Source organism: Pituophis catenifer, unplaced genomic scaffold (assembly GCF_029215685.1).
Source record: "Pituophis catenifer annectens isolate HBS135680 unplaced genomic scaffold, rPitCat1.0.hap2 SCAF_3, whole genome shotgun sequence".
Classification (NCBI taxonomy): Eukaryota; Metazoa; Chordata; class Lepidosauria; order Squamata; family Colubridae; genus Pituophis; species Pituophis catenifer.
Window position 1 is genome coordinate 162290391 of NW_027256883.1, and position 18103 is coordinate 162308493.

General features: G+C 39.4%; 1 protein-coding gene across 2 annotated transcripts in view; it reads right to left on the reverse strand.

Moving 5' to 3' along the window:
• Positions 1-4855, reverse strand: part of AHCYL1 (adenosylhomocysteinase like 1) — a 47742-nt gene extending 42887 nt beyond the window's left edge. For both annotated transcript variants that reach the window (XM_070941431.1, XM_070941432.1), the window contains exon 1: positions 4631-4855. In XM_070941431.1, the coding sequence (XP_070797532.1) occupies positions 4631-4741 (111 nt within the window). In that variant the 5' untranslated portion in view covers positions 4742-4855. The remainder of the gene's footprint in view (positions 1-4630) is intronic.
• Between the last annotated feature and the right edge of the window lie 13248 nt (positions 4856-18103).

Consider the following 18103-nt stretch of genomic DNA (forward strand, 5'->3'; position numbering starts at 1 on the left):
TTTTTTTTTTTTTGCCCAACTTGGTCTATTCTGCATACCATTAGTAATATGACTGAGAAACATTTATCTAAGAAATGCACCATTAGTAATCTCTTACAGGTATGCATGTCCTTTAACTATCCAGAGTTACAGAAAGGCCTGCCATTTTTTTTTTAATTTTAGGCATGAGTTTCACTTATAGCATTCTGAAATTAATTGCATGTCAAAGTTACTCCTATTTGGGGATTTCATCAGAATCCTTTAAAAGCATAAAAATTAATGACATTCCTATATTTCATGGATATTAAATTCCCACTATGTACCGAACAATGAAGATTCTAAATAAAATTGACAGGTATAGTGTAGTGGTTATGGTATTGGGCTGAATGTAAAAAAGCTTGTTCAAAACCACTGAATAACTTTGGGTAAGTCAGTTTATTTTCAGCATAACCTACCTGACAAGGTGAGAAGGGAAGGAGTGCGATGTACACTATTATAAACTCTTGAAGGACAAGTGAGATATAAGTCCATCAAATAAATACATAACTAAAATACAATTTATTTTCAGTTCTCATAGAAAGCATTTCTGATCACGAAATATAATCGCCATAGTGTATATTTTCTGAAAAATTTTTTACAACAGAATAATACATTGTGTTAAAAACCATGTATGTATACCGTGTTTCCCCGAAAAGACCTATCCTAAAAATAAACCCTAGCTTGATTTTTATGTGTGTGCCTAATATAACCCCTACTCCAAAAATAAGCCCTAGCTAAGACACTGCCCATTCTGTCCCACCATCTGGTTGCATAAGGTGGAGCAAGATGCATGTGTAAAAATCAAGCTAGGGTGGGGGTGGGAGGGTGGAGCTGCCCCACATACCCCGCATCCACTTACTTTAGGATCGCTGCAACCAGGCCTCCCGCACCCTGACACCTGTCACGCAGCTGCCCAATTTCTTCTGCAGGTGCTTGCAGCCACTTGTGGCCAGACACCACATGGCACATTGCACTGGTCCGCTGTTCATGGAAGGCTGCATGGCTCATCGTGTTGATGCCACCGCTTGTGGCAGGAGGCCGCATGGCATGTTGCTCCGATGCCACTTGCTGCAGGAGGCTGTGTGCTGCATTGTGCTGGTGCCGCCACTTGTGGCAGGAGGGCACATGCTGCGTCATGCCACTGCTGCTGCCTGTGCGCACAATGGTGCAACACAGCACTCAGCCTCCTGCTGCAAGAGGCGGCCCCAGCGCAACGAACCACACGGCGTCTGGCTGCGAGTGGCCACAGAAGTCAGGCAGCAGGTGTCGGGGCATGAGAGGAGCAACAGTTGTCTGGGCATGGGAGGCCTGGCTGCGGTGGTCCTAAGGTAAGCGGGTAAGACATCTCCCAAAAATAAGACCTGGTGCTTATTTTAGGCCCCCCCAAAAATAAGACCAGGTCTCTGGAGAAACACGATAAGTATGTATGCATGTAATTATGTATGAAATAAACCTGGTCAATTTGGAAAACTAGAAATATAGTTTCTAGCTTCTAACAAATATATACTATGCAATCGATAGATGAGCTAAACAGGAATCTATTAATTTGAAATGCAGAAATCTAGGAAAAGATATGACCAATAGACATTGTGTATACTTCATGTGCTAAAAGGTCCAAGTGATATGCTGAATTTAAGAAGCAAGACCCATAATTACAAAAAAAAAATGATCAAGTATCACAGTTTACACAAGGGCTCATCTATTACTGCAATATACCAAGAAAATCTTAGTCCACTGAACTAAACTAGCTTAGGTAGATTTCTAACTGCTGAAGTGGCCTTGAATTTTCTGAAAGGTTTGTTTAGTTACCAAAAGTTATGAATATTAGTTTTTATACAAACCTGTAGCTACAGAAATCAGTAAGATTCATCCCTCTGAAGTTGGAGAAAGCATTCTGAACCTCTGACTAGAAATTGCAACACTGAAAACTTTCTCCTGCTGCACCATTAAATTCTGAAAGCAACAATTCCTGATGTCACGAACTAGGAAACAGTGGGCCAGGGAGGACTTTTAAAAAAATCCTTTCCAGCTATTGGCAAGAAATTGGAGTTAGGGGCCTCTTCTACAACTGCATCCTATAGTAAATAAATCATACTGGTTTCAAAAGGGTTTACTGTCTGGTAAGTATGTGAAAAGATCATGTAAGAAAATTTATCAGTATAGCTACAACATAAAACATATGCAAGCAAGAAGTATTTACGCTGACAGCATTCCCTATGCTCCATTATATTTTTTTTGAGACAGATGTCAGCACAAGATTGGATTATATGCTTTCTCCATAATCTGAACTCTCAGGGATGTGGTCCAGATATCTCTTTGCACATTACATATCAAACACTAAATGTAGTTTTTGGAAATAAAGGTATTATGGGATTCCGCTAGTTTTAAAATTCTAGTTTTGCATAGGTAAAACCTCAAGCATGAGAAAGTTTTCTTTGTAAAATCAGAACCACGACTTTTCATCCTAAGGTTACAAGAAACATTTTGGTGATATAAGGTTCAAAATGGTCAGACCAAAGCAAGCCAATTATTAGTTAAATAAATGCTCTGTATGCAAGCACTTTTAAATTTTAATGAAACATAGATACTATGGACATTAAAACATTCAATTTTCAATCATAAGATCATTCCATTAAATGTCATCATAATCATGCTTTTAAAAAAGAAATTACATCTTTAGATGAAACTTTTTCAAATATTCTTGTACATTATTCCAGTTCTGAGTGGCAAGTTGTATTGCAAAATTTAGATAAGTGCAGAATGTAAAGATAAATACATTTCTCATATCTTGGAAATGTGAATTAAATTTGTTTGTTTACAGATATAGTTCACAGAAACAACAGATATCTATAGCATAAATCCTAATCCTTAAGAACCTAATTTGACAATGTTGAAGGAAAAATATCTCATTTTTTTTCAATATTTAAGGTTTTAGGAAGATTTATTGATTTAGTTTTACATTCTGGTTCACAGAGCATTAAAGCACCTTTTGATGTAGCTCCTTTAGTCACTGTCAACCTATTGAATTTACTACCTGAAAGCTCATAAAGGGATCACTAGTATTTGTAAGAGGCAAACAAAACTTTCCAAATAAAGTAAATGAAACAATCTTAATAAGTTCAACTGTCTCTGTCCCGTCTGCTGCCTCTGAAGTTTTTGCTCTGTTCTCTATTCAAATATAAATTCAGTCTTGCACTATGGATCTAGAGAGGACTCAATGTTCAGCTCAGATGGAATTCCCAAGCAATTCTAAATGGAGAACTTAATTGTGCATTATTGAAGAGGTGACAAGGGCAGCTTTGCTAAAAGCAATAGCTGCAAAGAGAAGGTGAGTTTTTAAAAAATGTCTAAAGCAAACAGGAGTACAAATTAAGTTCCATTTAAGTTGTGCAAAGAATATGTGTGCAATTTTTAATGGACAGCTCTGGACCAGCACATTTAAGGAAGAGATAGGCTCTACAAAGAATAGAAGAACGTGTGCATTAATCCTGCACTATTGGTTTGTGGTTAAGGCAGCAGGCTAGAAACTGGAATCATGAATTCTAGTTCCGCCCTAGACACAAAAGCCAGTTAGGTGACCTTGGGCTAGTCACTTTCTCTCAGCTCTGGGAAAGAGGCAATGGCAAACCACTTCTGGAAAACCTTGCCAAGAAAACTGCAGGGATTTTATCCAGGCCATCTCAGAGAATAGGACATGATAGAAGGGAAGGGGGCGGGGGGGGGGGAACCCTGCAATGATGTAACAGGAACATACTTGGGGTTCATGATACAAAGATGCAGCCTGGAACAGCACCCAAACTATGAAAGACACATTGTCACAAAGGATGTCTCCAAACTTCAGAACTGTAGTACTGTCTGAATATGGGGAAGTTAACGTTTAATCTTGTTAGAGGACAGTCCGTGTGGATCCCGGCCCCACATTGCTTCTAGGCAGAAGTGTGATAGTGGTGCGGGCAGTATCATACCCCAGGCACCAAGTTCCAATTTAGTATCCTGCCTAACAGCAGGGTTTTCCACAGGGTGGGAAAGGAGGAGGAGAAATGCCTTAATACAGCTGCGGTACCTAGTCCCGCCTGGGCCTGAAAAGACTGAACACCCCGGGGCGCTTTCAGCAGTTTGCAAAGAGTCCAAAGCTCCCACAACCTGAGCCACCGCCTGCCCAGCCCCAGAGTCCCGTCCTCTTTCTCCTTCGTGGAGGGTTTTTTGTTTTTTTTCCTTTTCCTTTCCTTTCCCTCTTCTCGATTGGTGCCTGCCACCCCCCCCCCCCTTTTCCCTTTCCGCCTCGCGGGATCTGTTTTCGGGGCCGGGTCTGATTCCCAGCCAGCCCCCCCCTTGACGGACAAATCCAAAGGGGGAAGAGCTCCTCGGGGCATGTGCAGAGGGCTAAGCCAGCCGCACGCCCCCAGTCCCATCCCAGGAGGTCAAGAGGAAGGAGTTTCCCCCATTGAAAGGGCATGACTTTCAGGGGACGCCAGTCCCGGCCGGCACTTCACTTCTCCTTTCCGGGCCCGAGTCGAATCCGATTCCGACCCCACCCCACCCCCGGGAGACACCCCCTCCCCGAGCGCCCCTTCCCCCCCGAGTTTGCTGCTTGTCCCCCGGCGGCCCGCACCTTCTTGGGCGCCTTGGTGACCGTGGACATGAAGGAGTATTTCTCCGCGTCCTCCATCTCCTTGGCTTGCTTCAGCTCGTCCCCTGCGGCAGCGTCTGGCACGGAAGACATGCTGGAGGAAAGGGGGCAGGAAAGGGGCCGCCGATCGCCCAGGCCGAAGAAGCGGACGGGGGTGGGGGGGGACGTGCCTCGCAGCCGGCTTCCCTTGCACGGGCTCCGCGACCTCCTTCCACGATCGCCGAGTCTGCAGCCGCCGCGCTCCGGCAAGGGGCGGGGCCAGGCCAGCACCTGCGTCAGCACGCACCCGCGGGATCGCCCACTCGCGCGCTAAGGCTTCGGGCGCGAGAGGCCGTAACGCAAAGGGCCGGGCGCCGAGTCTCTGCAGCGCCTCCTGGCGGAACTTGGCGCTCCTCCTCTGCTGTCGGGAAACCTCGAGGTCCTTTTGTTTCGCCCTACACAAAAAAAAAAAAAAAAAAAGAGCCAGCGAAGTGTTCGACATCCAGAAATACTTTTAACAAGGCAAAAAACGAAGAACGCGGACAAAAATGTCCAAATTAAGATGTGGCGAAAAGCAGTGTGTGTGTGTGTCGGTGTCTTTTCTCTTGGTGAAAGATAGTGGATGCATAGGCTGAGTAGGAGGCTTATATCGATCCATTGTTTTTGCTGCAAGAGTCTAGAATAATTCTGAATATTATTAGGCCTTTTTTCCCCATCTTTTTATCAATTATTTCTATATAGATAATAATACAAGTAGCCTATGCAGCAATTATTCTTTATACAATATTTATTTATTGTTTATTTATTGGTTCGATTTATATGCCGCCCTTCTCCGGAGACTCAGAGCGGCTTACAATGCGTTAAGCAATAGCCATCATACTTTTGTATATACCTGCTTAGTAGGGCTTTTGCCCCCCCCCAGTGGTGTTCTTTTTTATACAAAGTCAGCTTATTGCCCCCACAATCCAGGTCCTCATTTTACCTACCACGGAAGGATGGAAAGCTGAGTCAACCTTGAATTGTTGGTGATGAGTTGATTTGATATGTCAATTTCAATAATGGAAAAGGAATTAGAGGTTCCTTCTTTTGCATAGATATTAGGAAGAGATAACATCAATATAAAAACCTTCAATAGTTCTTAAATTATGTCTTATTCAAGAATAAATGAGTATTTGGACATTTGAGGCCATTGTAATAACATAGTTTGAATCAAGTTAGAGGTTAATAATGAGATTAACGTTTTATTTAGGCACATACATTGTCCCATCAGTGTGGCTTTTCGGTAAGACATTATTACATGTTTTAATTCAATTATGAAACAAGGTTTATTATTCTAAGATGTTCCTATTTCCATATTGAAATTGACAGAGTGGACTCTTCATGCCCTTGATTTCACTAAAAGAGCTGGGCAGGTGGATCTTTCACTCTGTCCACTTAATGACCTGGAAGATCACATAACAACTGAAGCCAAAAGTGCCAAGATTGTGGTCGCTGAGCAAAGCAATCATATGGCCACCTCACTTAACAACTGCTTCACTCAAAGACCAAGATTCCAGTTCCAATTGTGGTCAGAAATCAAGGACTACCTGTATTACTTTGTCCTTGTTTTAAGTCCTGAAGTGAAACTTGTCTCTAATTAATTTTTTTTTTTTACAGAATCTGTTCTATTTGTCCTATTAGAATCCAGAGAAGCACTGTTTGCAGATGATGGCTTGTATCATATTGGAGGAAGAGTTTCTGAAGGTGCCTCTTATTTTATATATTTGTTAAGGCCTGTGATGGTGCTGTTGGTTTAGATGTTGAGAATAAAGTTGATAATTGGGTTTGTTGCAGGCTTAATTGTCCTGTTGCTCTTTATTATTTGAAAGAAACTTCTTCAGGTAGGGTCTGTCTGCAAGTTGTCTCTGTGCAAGTCTTGACCTGCAATCCAGTGCCTGAGAAAGTGCAGTGTCACTGTCCGGTATGGGCTGCAGCCTATTAATAATGTATTTGAGTGATATGAGCTGTGAAAATAAATGAGAACCAGTGGCATTCTCTTTCTATGGTCAGAATTTCAATATATCTTTTGTGAAAATTGATCTGGCTGTATTGATTTGTCTACTCATTTCATTGGGCGGGTAGTCTAATCTCCGGAATCAGGCATTCATTTTAATTCCATCAGTTGAGCATTTCTGTCAACTGGAACAGAACAAATGTGGTTGTATAGAGTCTAGTTATAGATTATGGATTTGGTGGTGTCTTCTGGGTGGCAGTAGGAAGCATGTAGACTTGCACGACAATCTGTAGATCTATAGATTTCCTGTGTGATGTTTAATATCCATTGTGTAGCTTTACAGTGACATCAAGGCAGTAGATTCTTCTTTGGATAGGTCTAAGTTGAGGTGGATAGAAGGGTGTAAATGAGCTTCCCCCAACCTTTTGGGCACCAGGAACCGGTTCCATGGAGAGAGGTTTTTCCGTGGACCAGAAGGGGTGTGGTTTTGCGGGCTGCCTGCATCCCACAGATGGGGTTTCACTTGTTTGTGTGGCTTGCTTTCTGGCATGCCACAGCCCAGGGCCGGTCCATGGACTGGGGGTTGGGGACTCCTGGTGTAAACAGTTGAAATCATGATGGAATTTGATGAGAGTTTCCTTTCCATGGGTTCAAATAATGAAAATGTCATCAGTGAATCTCACAAAAGGAGGGGCTTCATGCTGTAAAGTTAAGAAAACATTGTTTTAAGGCAGACATGAAGATATTGGTTTATTGAAGAGCAAACATTGGCAGGAAAGAAACAGGATGGAAACAAGATTGAACCTTCACCAGACTACTCATTCTATTTATTATCATTATTCTTCCACGATGTTCATTGGTCAGTGTTGATGCTTCTATAGATAAAATAGTTTATCATCAGTACAAAATAATTTTAAAAAGCCTAGGTAGAGCACTGAAATTGTAGAGTCACAAACACTTGTTTCAGATATCAAGGCAGGGATTAATAATTTATGAGCCACAAATTTTTGCAGAATTAAACTTTCTAAGGTATAGACAGGATCTTCTGAATGTTTGGAAACCATGACATGTCTACTACTAAAGAGCTTTCTCAAGAGAATATATGTAGAATTTACATAATGTACGTATTGGTGTAATTTATATATATCTTTTCTTTTCGTAGGCCTTTATGTGTATTTCTCTTTAGCCAGGTTCTTCCTACATAAACCAAGATTTTTATGCAGCCCTAGTTCAGTGAAATCACAATCCACTAGTTTCTACGCTTTTTTTTCAGGCAGCCAGCAAGCACTCTGTTGCCCATTGGGAGACTAAGAAGACTAAAATAGATCTATTTTGGACTTATTAGTCCTCATCAGTTAGCCACACCCTCATCCCATGTATCTTGGTTTACGTAGGAAGAACCTGGCTAAAGATATATGTATGTATGTATGTATGTATATATATATATATATATATATATATATATATATATATATATATATATATATATATATATATAATATAAAAACGTTAAAATAAAACCTATATTAGATTATCAAAGAAGAGTGGAGACAAAAGTAAAAGATCGCAAAGAATTCTGGGAATAGGTCATATGACTAAATAAGTAATAAAAGAATGTCATGAATGTCAAGTTTTTAAGAGAAAACTTTGTGGAGACCCTTAGGAAAAGGCATGAAGCTTGCCAAATTATTTTTATTAAAACAAGCATACAATATACCATTTATATACTATTTCTGGATGCTATACATTAGGAATTAGGGAACATCATTATTCCTTCATTATTAACAATATTAATTTCCCCTTATGAATATCTTGCTGAAAAAAATTAAAAAATGAACTGGAAATCTATAGATTTGATGATTAGAATGGTTTATGGATTATGAAAAATTATGGAAAGAAGTAAATAATTTTGCAACCTTAGAGAGAGAAGGTAAAATATAAATGTACTTGTAACTGCTGTTAAGAATATCAAAAGCCACTTCTTTATTACTTTTTCTTTCTTTTCTTTTTTGTTCTTTCTTTTCTATTTCTTTTGTTTCTTCTTTTTTATTACTTTTCTCTGTTATTTTTCTCTTCAAATATAAATTTGTATTGTTTTTAATCTGTTGAAAACTTCAATAAAATTAATTTTATATATATATATATATATATATATATATATATATATATATATATATATATACATTTATTTACAATCATAGGTTTTAGCAAAATTATTTTTTTTAGTAAAGGAATACGATGTGGATTACACAGCATCACCACCAGATGGATTCATAACTGTCTGATCAACCACACTCAACATGTAGTCCTAATGGAACTGCATCTCCATGGGTGTAATGGGTGGAAACTTATCAAGGAGAGAAGCAACTTAGAACTAAGGAGAAATTTCCTGACAGTTAGAACAATTAATCAGTGGAACAACTTGCCTCCAGAAGTTGTGAATGCTCCAACACTGGAAATTTTAAAGAAGATATTAGATAACAATTTGTCTGAAGTGGTGTAGGGTTTCCTGTCTAAGCAGGGGGTTGGACTAGAAGACCTCTAAGATCCCTTCCAACTATTCTATTCTATTCTATTCTATTCTATTCTATTCTATTCTATTCTATTCTATTCTATTCTATTCTATTCTATTCTATTCTATTCTATTCTATTCTATTCTATTCTTGTTTTGTTTTTTGTTTTTATTGAATTTATATACCGCCCTACTCCTGAAGGCCTCAGGGCGGTGAACAGTCATAGAATAAAACATATAAATACAAAATTTAAAATAAAATAAAATGAATTAAATAATTTGGCTGAACAAATTTAAAACCCCAATAATTTAAAAACAAAATTAAAATTTCCATTTAAAAAGGGGAAAGACTTAGGTCAGGCCAGCTTGATGAAATAAGAAAGTCTTGAGTGCACGACGGAAGGTACGCAGATCTGGGATCCTCCGTATCTCCGGGGGGAGCTCGTTCCAGATAGTAGGTGCCCCCACAGAGAAGGGTCTCCCCCTGGGGGCCGCCAGTTGACATTGTTTGGCTGACGGCACCCAGAGGAGCCCCTCTCTATGGGAGCGTACTGGTCGGTGGAAGGCTATTGGTGGTCCCGTAGATAACCGTAGATAACCAGGTTCTAAGCCATGGAGAGCTCTAAAGGTGATAACCAAAACCTTGAAGCGCACTCGGAAGACCACCGGGAGCCAGTGCAGCTCGCGCAGGAGAGGTGTACATGGGAGCGCCACATCGCTCCCATCACCACCCACGCGGCCGCACTCTGCGCCAGTTGGAGCCTCCGAGTGCTCCTCAAGGGGAGCCCCATGTAGAGAGCATGTAGCCCCATGTAGAATAAAGAATATTCTATTCTATTCCTTACAACTCTATTATTCTGTTATGTTATTCAGTAATTTTTAAAAATACATTAAATGAGGGCCATCAAATCTTGAGTAATGTAAACCACATGAAGCAGTTGCTCTAGGTGCCTAATTATAGATGTTTTTAAGAGCCTCATCATATCTTGTTTAGAACCATTCAGAGGTTCTAAACAAGAATTCCCTAGGAGCTTGTAAAATAATACTTATTGGGAGTTTTAAGAATTGTCCCAGCACATCCAGAAGACTCCAAGTTGGAAAAGATAGCTATAATGGCAGCAAGAGAGAGGAAAAAATGTTCCATATTCCGGTGCCAGCTTACCCTCCCTCCTATCTGTCAATGGGAAGCATCAGCTATGGTCAGCATTCAGTCCCTGGCCGAGATCCACCTCATCCTGCAAAGATATTTTGAGGCAAGAAAAGATACCTCAAGAACTGGGAAGAGGACTGAATGTTACTGTAGCATTTCCTCTGGAACAGAAGCAGAGCTAATTAATTTGCAGAATTAATCAATTTGGACTTTCCAGAAAAGTATTAAACATAGATTCCAGAGAACTATTAAAACCAAAGCATCCTAAAAACATACCAGTGGAGTGGAGTGGAGTGGAGTGGAGTGGTGATCTGCGGTCAGTGATGATCTTGCATGTGGAAAGTCCAAACAGATCTAGTTCAAGAGATACAATCCAATGGAAGTTTTTCCGTCATCACAACAGTGCCTACTTTCCATTAATCCTAGCAGATCTTCTGCAAAGTAACTTCCTCAGAGATTATTAATTATTTAGTAAGGGAAAGGCAAGTCTATTTTACAGCACTATCCGAAGCATTTATCTTTGAAATAAAGTTACAAAGTTGGTTCATTTGGCCTTCCTCTTAGTTACAGGTATAAACGTACCATAAGATTTTGGCTCAGGTGTGATAACAGAGAAAGCATAGAGTAAGATGTATAGCTACCTTTGATTATAAGGGAATCAAATAAGGAGAAATAGTCAAAAACAAACTGAACTGATCACAGAGCTACTGTATTAAAACCACAAATTAAAAGCAATCAGTTTAACACTTTGGTATATCTATATCCTAATCTTTGACCTTAAGGTGGCAGTGTTGCACTTCTCTTCACATATAAGTGCCTGGGATAAAACTTGAATATTAGGCTTTTTCTTGTTGATGTTGCTTTCTTAAACTCCAAAGCGATTACCAACATCGACACTTTGCTTAGTATCTTCAATGGCCCTTAGATCAAAACTGGCAGAAGGTATCTTGGTAGGGTCATCCTTGCTGATAAGGTTGAAAGGTAATTTACAATGGGGATGAGAGTAGGTAGGGCTCTGCAGCAGGGGTGAAATTCACTTACCTTCCCTACCGGTTCGCAAATGTGTACATGCCGAGGCTGAAATCATCGCAAAAAAGGGACAGCATGATGTCCGCGCAGGTGGGCGGAGCCTCCTGCAGCCGCCGCTACCAGTTCACCCAAGCTGGATAGAACCGGCTGAATTTCACTCCTGCTCTGCAATTGGAGGAAAACTACCTCATCTAGTGGAAGGTGCTTCACTTATTGAATGCTTTGTTCAATAACCAAGAGCCTGGTCTCAGTTGCAGTTGTTAAATGAGGACTTCCTGTATGGAATGTTTAGAGGAGTTTGATAACAGATGATGAGATTCCCATATCACTCTACTAGTTGCTGAAGACAAGTTCAAACTTTTTTTTTTTTTTAATTTGATTTATATGCCGCCCTTCTCCGGAGACTCAGGGCGGCTTACAATGCGTTAAGCAATAGCCTTCATACTTTTGTATATTTTATACAAAGTCAGCTTATTGCCCCCACAAACTGGGTCCTCATTTCACCTACCTTAGAAAGGATGGAAGGCTGAGTCAACCTTGAGCCTTGGCGAGATTCGAACCAGCAGAAATTGCAGGCAGCTGTGTTAATAACAGGGTGCACTAAACCCCTGTACTATCAAGGCTCTTATTAGTAGTTATGGAGACGATTATATGACTAGACCAAACCAAGCAAAGAAATCTGATTGCTTACGGTTTTAGTCCTAAAAAAGAGTTCTTTTTTTATATAAGGATACACACAATTAGAACATGAAACACGAGAAGCTTAAAACCCAGAAAACATTTGAAATTATCAAAACATTTTATTATTTTAATTTTTTAAAATGTTTTTGGAATACATGAATTTAAATGGACTGGAATTGGCTGCTTTAAACCAGATGATTAGAGGATATACTATGCAGGCCATAAGACCAGACAAAGGAATTGCATGGCTAAGTATTCTTAAGTAACTACAAGTAGTCCTTGACATATGACCACAATTGAACCCAAAATTTCTGCTGCTAAGTGAGACACTTGTTAAGTGAGTTTTGCCCTATTTTACAACCTTTTTTGCCACAATTGTTAAGTGAACCACTGCAGGTGTTAAGTTAGTAACACGGTGAATCTGACTTCCCCGTTGACTTTGCTTGTCAGAAGGTGGCAAAAGGTGATCCCATAACCCAGGGACACTGCAACCATCATAAATATGAGTCAGTTGCCAAGAGTCTGAATTTTGATCACATGACCATGGGGATGTGCAACGGTTGTAAGTATTTAAAATGGTCATAAATCACTTTTTTCAGTGCCGTTGTGACTTCGAACAGTCACTAAATGAACTGTTGAAAGTTAAGGACTACCTATACGCCACAATGCTACTAATAGGTAATTAAAATGCCAAAAAATTAAGAAACTTGGAATTACTGGAAAATTTGGATTAGACAAAGGCAATAATTCAGGCACACATGAAATATTTATTCAGCTACAGGAGAACCAGTTAAATGTGTTGACAACTCTTTTTCTGCAAAGTAACTTCCTAGGAGATTATTAATTTTGTCCTTTGTTCACTGAACAAAGAACAAAATTGTGTGGCCCAGAGATCAGACAAGCTTATTCTGAGAAAAACTAAAAATTAAATTCCATAATATTTATATATTATGGCTAGTACGAGAACAGGCAGAGGGATATAAAATTGGTAGCTAACATACAATAGATAATGGAAACAGCAGGAGAATAAAAGGATGAGGTTTATTGCTGCTTTATTGATAAATTCAAGGTTTTGATATAGGAATGTGAACCATATTAAGGCTAATGAGCATAAGAAAAAAAATTAAGTATTTTTCAGACAAATACTTACAACGAAAAACTGCAGCACTGATTGTGTAGAAAAGAGTGATTCAGAAATAATTTAACTTTAAGAATAGCACAACTAACTAGAATCAAGATAGAAGGCCAAAAACACTAACAACCTGAGATACCTTGATGTTATACGAAAATATATTTGTAGAAAAATTGATTATGTAGGTAAAATAGAAAATGAAAGATAAGGGTTTATGTTAAAATATGGCCAGGGCACAGGTAGTATCAACTAGTATGCTTAATAAAGAGTTAAGGATGAAGGAAGTGAGCTGATAGTTTTGTTTTCTTGAACTCAAGAATAAAGTTGGACTGTATGCTGAAAAAGCAAAGGAGGGGATTTCTTTCCATGGCTTGAGGAGGAAGGTAATAATAAACCTAGAGAAGATCATGAATGAATTCTTGTGACAAAAAAGATCAGAAAAGCTAAAGCAATGGTCTTTCCAGTAGTAACATAAGGCTGAGAAAACTAGATATTGAGAAAGAGCAAGATAAAGGGCCTGCTTTTGCATTATAGATCTGGAGTTATATTGAAAGTACCATGGTCTACAGAAGAACAACCGATTTGTCAATCCTGGACTAAATAAAAAGTGATCTCTTGGAAGATATGATCAGCAAGAAAAAAAACCTCATCTGCTTTGGGCGTGTGATGCAAGAGGATTTTTATTTATTTGTTCGTTTGTTTATCTTATGGCCACCTGGCTTACCTTCTAATTCTGGGTAGATTATGGACTAGCAAATAACAACTATTGTCAAAATTGATAGAAATGGAGGTAGGGAAGGCCCGCAGGCCAGATCCAGCCCACAATGTGGTCGGATCCAGCCCGCGGGGGTGTCCTGGTCTACCCAATGTGAGGAGGAAAGATTGGGCCAACGTAGCTTTGGCCTGGTCTGCCCAGTGCAGAGAGGAAATCAGGCCAACGTAGCTTTGGCCCAGTCTACCCAATGCAAAGAGGAAATATGCCAGCAGTTTGGGGAGTGGCGTCAAGCTGGCCACGCCCAGCCAGTTGACCACACCCACCCAGTCTGCCATGCCCAACCAGCCCCCTGAGGTCAATCACAGCCCGATGCGGCCCTCAATGAAATTGAATTTGACACCCCTGAGGTAGGGGAAGACAATGGATAAGACGAATGGGCAATACCAAAGAAATTACAAGTTTCCCTTAGATCAGGGGTGGGCAACTGTGGCCCTTTTACAACCTGTGGACTTCAACTTCCAGAATTCCTGAGACAGCCAAGCTGGCTCAGGAATTCTGGGAGTTGAAGTCCACAGGTCATAAAGGGGCCATATCTGCCCACCCCTGCCTTAGAAGCATTATAGGTTATTGTTGGAGCAAGCTGAAATGAAGAGCATTTGTCCATACACTTGCATTGGACCCATCAATTCTCTGTCTTCCCCTAACACTCAGTTATGGAAGGAAGGAGACTAATAGCATCTAATAGCATTTCTCCATTCCATACAAATTGGCTATTAGATCTACCTCTTAATTGCCAGATTTGGCCAGCTTTTTAAAGTATGTGCAGACACTAGGTGTGCTTCAGAGTTTTCTCCTCTGTTCTGATAAACCTGTTCTGAGCCATTATCATCTCATCACTATGAGAAAAATCATCCAATCTCCTTGACCACTATTCTCCTTGATGCTCTCTGCAATATTGGTATTGCCCATTGGACCTTTAATGGCTTTCTAATTCTTGTATGCAGTTCTGCAGGGCAAAAATAAGGTGCTACATCTGGTTTTTGTACTCCCGAGCCACATATGAGGACCTGAAACCAGATGGTTTGCTTACTTGTCCATAAACGTTTCACTAGTTCCATTAAATATGAGTTCAGATACCATTTTTCTCTGGTTTGTGGACCAGCCAGAAATCTGCATGGGTCCAGGCAGCTGTTTTGAGTTTCTGCCACTACAAACATTTGTGTTTGTACTACGTGTACACAAAGAAAGGTTGGTTTTATAATGTACAATTTGTATCACCCATTTTTTGTCTGCAGGAAGGGCCAATCCTTTCTTTTTTTTAAAAAAAAAAAGTCTTTGGCTATATTTCATCTTAACTAAATGGTGAGTAAGTGAAATTCTGCCTCTTTAGGAGAATGCAAAGTATTTATTTATCTGTACTTCCCCCGGAAAGTTCAAAGAAGCTTTCTGGAGAATTAAGCAATAAGGAAAGAAAAGAGTGGGAGTGTTGGATTTTAATGTCTGTGGTGGATATACTTGATGAGATGATGGGGTTCAGTCCATTCCTATGGCAGAAATCTTCAGATACTGCTGAATTCCTAGCAACACCCAAGAGCATGACTGTTTTTCTCCACTCTCAGATCTAATCACACCATCTGTTAATAGTTTATCAGTTGGTTAACAGGACATTCTAAATCATTTTTATTTTAAACATATCTAAGTGTAAAGCCACAGAGAGTATCTGAAGGAAGCCACTGTTCTATATTCTCAGAAATTTCACCATGGCAGCTCAGTATCTGCCGAGATGACTATCATGGAAACAGAAGTGTCTATCAGCAGTTTTAGTTTCCCTGCAAATCAAGCCTATTTTTGAGTGGTCTGTTTACAACATTTTGTGAATTTTAATAAATATATAGACCATCGCTAGAAACCCAGGTCTGGGAACTAAAATAAAAATCACAGGTGCAAAGAACTGATGCATTAGTACAATTGTGCAATCCAATCACAAACACACCTAGCTATAAAACATTCTACATTATTCTTGTCTGGACAAACAAAATGTCTGCTTGGCATCAGAAAGCTACAACTGCTTTTCAGGAAAGAGTATATGGTACATTCTTAAAAAGATACCAGTATTAGGCTTCAGCAGTGATTACACTGGGATGCTGCTTTTTTTGAAATTAAAGAGTCAAGGTTTGGACTTAAATCCTGAGTAAGTATTTATGCACAGCTATTCAAAATATATTACAGGCCAATCCTCAATTGCCTGCTCAGAAGCCAGATTGTGTGTGTTTGTGTGATGAATTTTCTGCAGGTAACTGGCTATAGCTACCTTCCAACTTCATACCCTCCAAAATGGTGGGATTTTTACAGCCCTAACATTTTTAGGGAATAGTAGCAGATAGGAGAAACCTGTAAAATATTTGAAAAAGGAAATGAATCAGGATCAGTATGAATATTTACAAACATAGGCGTAATGAGAAAGGCAGAATTCCCCAAATCATCTGCAGTACGGGAAATCATCTTAATCTGCAATTGATAGATGAGAAAAAGGAGGTCTTTGTGGCTAGGAATTTGTGGCTGGGTGCCAGGGCAGCACAAGCCCAGCTGTGGAAAGTTTAGTTTCCCTCTTACCGGATTTTGTCCATGAGAATAAATTCCAAAGTATAAATTGTAACTTTTTAATATAGTCCAAAACTGAAATACCCAACACAAAAGAAGTAAGGAAAACATTTTGAACACTCAACCAATTAAGTTTAAATGATAAATGCAGATTTAAAAAGACTCAAGGTTTGCGAGGATTACATTTTTAAAACCAGCAAAATACACCGTAGTTTTGGCCAAACAGGAATGGAGCATTTGTATGTTTTACTTGCTAAAATTTGGTTCTGCAACCCAACAAGACAGACACCGACTTGAGAGGATAATTAGAACTGCAGAAAAAACAATTACTACCAACCTGCCTTCCATTGAGGACCTGTATACTGCACCAGTCAAAAAGAGGGCTGTGAAAATATTTACAGACCCCTCGCATCCTGGATATAAACTGTTTCAACTCCTATCCTCAAAATGACACTATAGAGCACTGCACCCCAGAACAACTAGACACAAGAACAGTTTTTTCCTGAACGCCATCACTCTGCTAAACAAATAATTCCCTCAACACTCTCAAACTATTTACTAAATCTGCACTACTATTAATCTTCTCATCGTTCCCACCACCCATCTCCTTTCATTATGACTGTATGACTGTAACTTTGTTGCTGGTATCCTTACGATTTATATTGATATTGTTTCCTGATTGCTATTTGTACCCTATGACTATCATTAAGTGTTGTACCTTATGATTCTTGATGAACGTATCTTTTCTTTTATGTACACTGAGAGCATATGCACCAAGACAAATTCCTTGTGTGTCCAATCACACTTGGCCAATAAAAAAAATTCTATTCTATTCTATTCTATTCTATTCTATTCTATTCTATTCTATTCTATTCTATTCTATTCTATTCTAAACATGCACCCCCTCTTGGAGCACTCTGTTCTTAGCACCTTCTCCATTTGACTGCTGTTTGGCTGTGTCCCTTCATTCCTCTGAACAGCCTTTCTATTTGGCTATTGACAACAGAGGAGGGTAGAGGGCAAAAGATAAGTTGGAATATTTTATTCATTTTATTCATTTATTGCATTTATTCATTTATTCACTTTTCATAAAAAGTGAATCTTCTACATAGAGGTGTCCACATAGCAATAGCAATATTGGAGAGAAAATGAATGGCCATTGACCATCCAATTAATTGCATGGTTGAACTTAGATATTCTGATTCTAATTCGACACTTTTACCATTACATTATCCTGTCCCAATTTGTTGACTCCAACAAAATCCTCCTTTCCTAAATATAAAATCTTTCCCACAAAGGTAGAAGAACGGAGCATTTTTAAACAGTTGAGACCTCTTTTGCTCATCCAAGAAAAGAGGCGAGGGATTTACATGACATTGGCTTTGCAAAACATCTGGCACATTTAATTGATGCAACACATAAAAATTAGGTTGCTAAGCAGTACATTGTTGCCTGAGCTCAGTGCTCAGTTTTGTAGTTTTAACATATAAAGCCCAGAATAATTTAAAATCTAGCAATCTGAAAAAGTGAATGATTCTGAACTTATCAACAGTCTGTAGAATCTCATGTAAAGCTTACTTCGGTTTGCAAAAGTACGGTAGTCCACTTTTTGCCAACTCTTTGCAACAGGATGGACCTTTTCATTTAGCCTTTTGAATTTTTC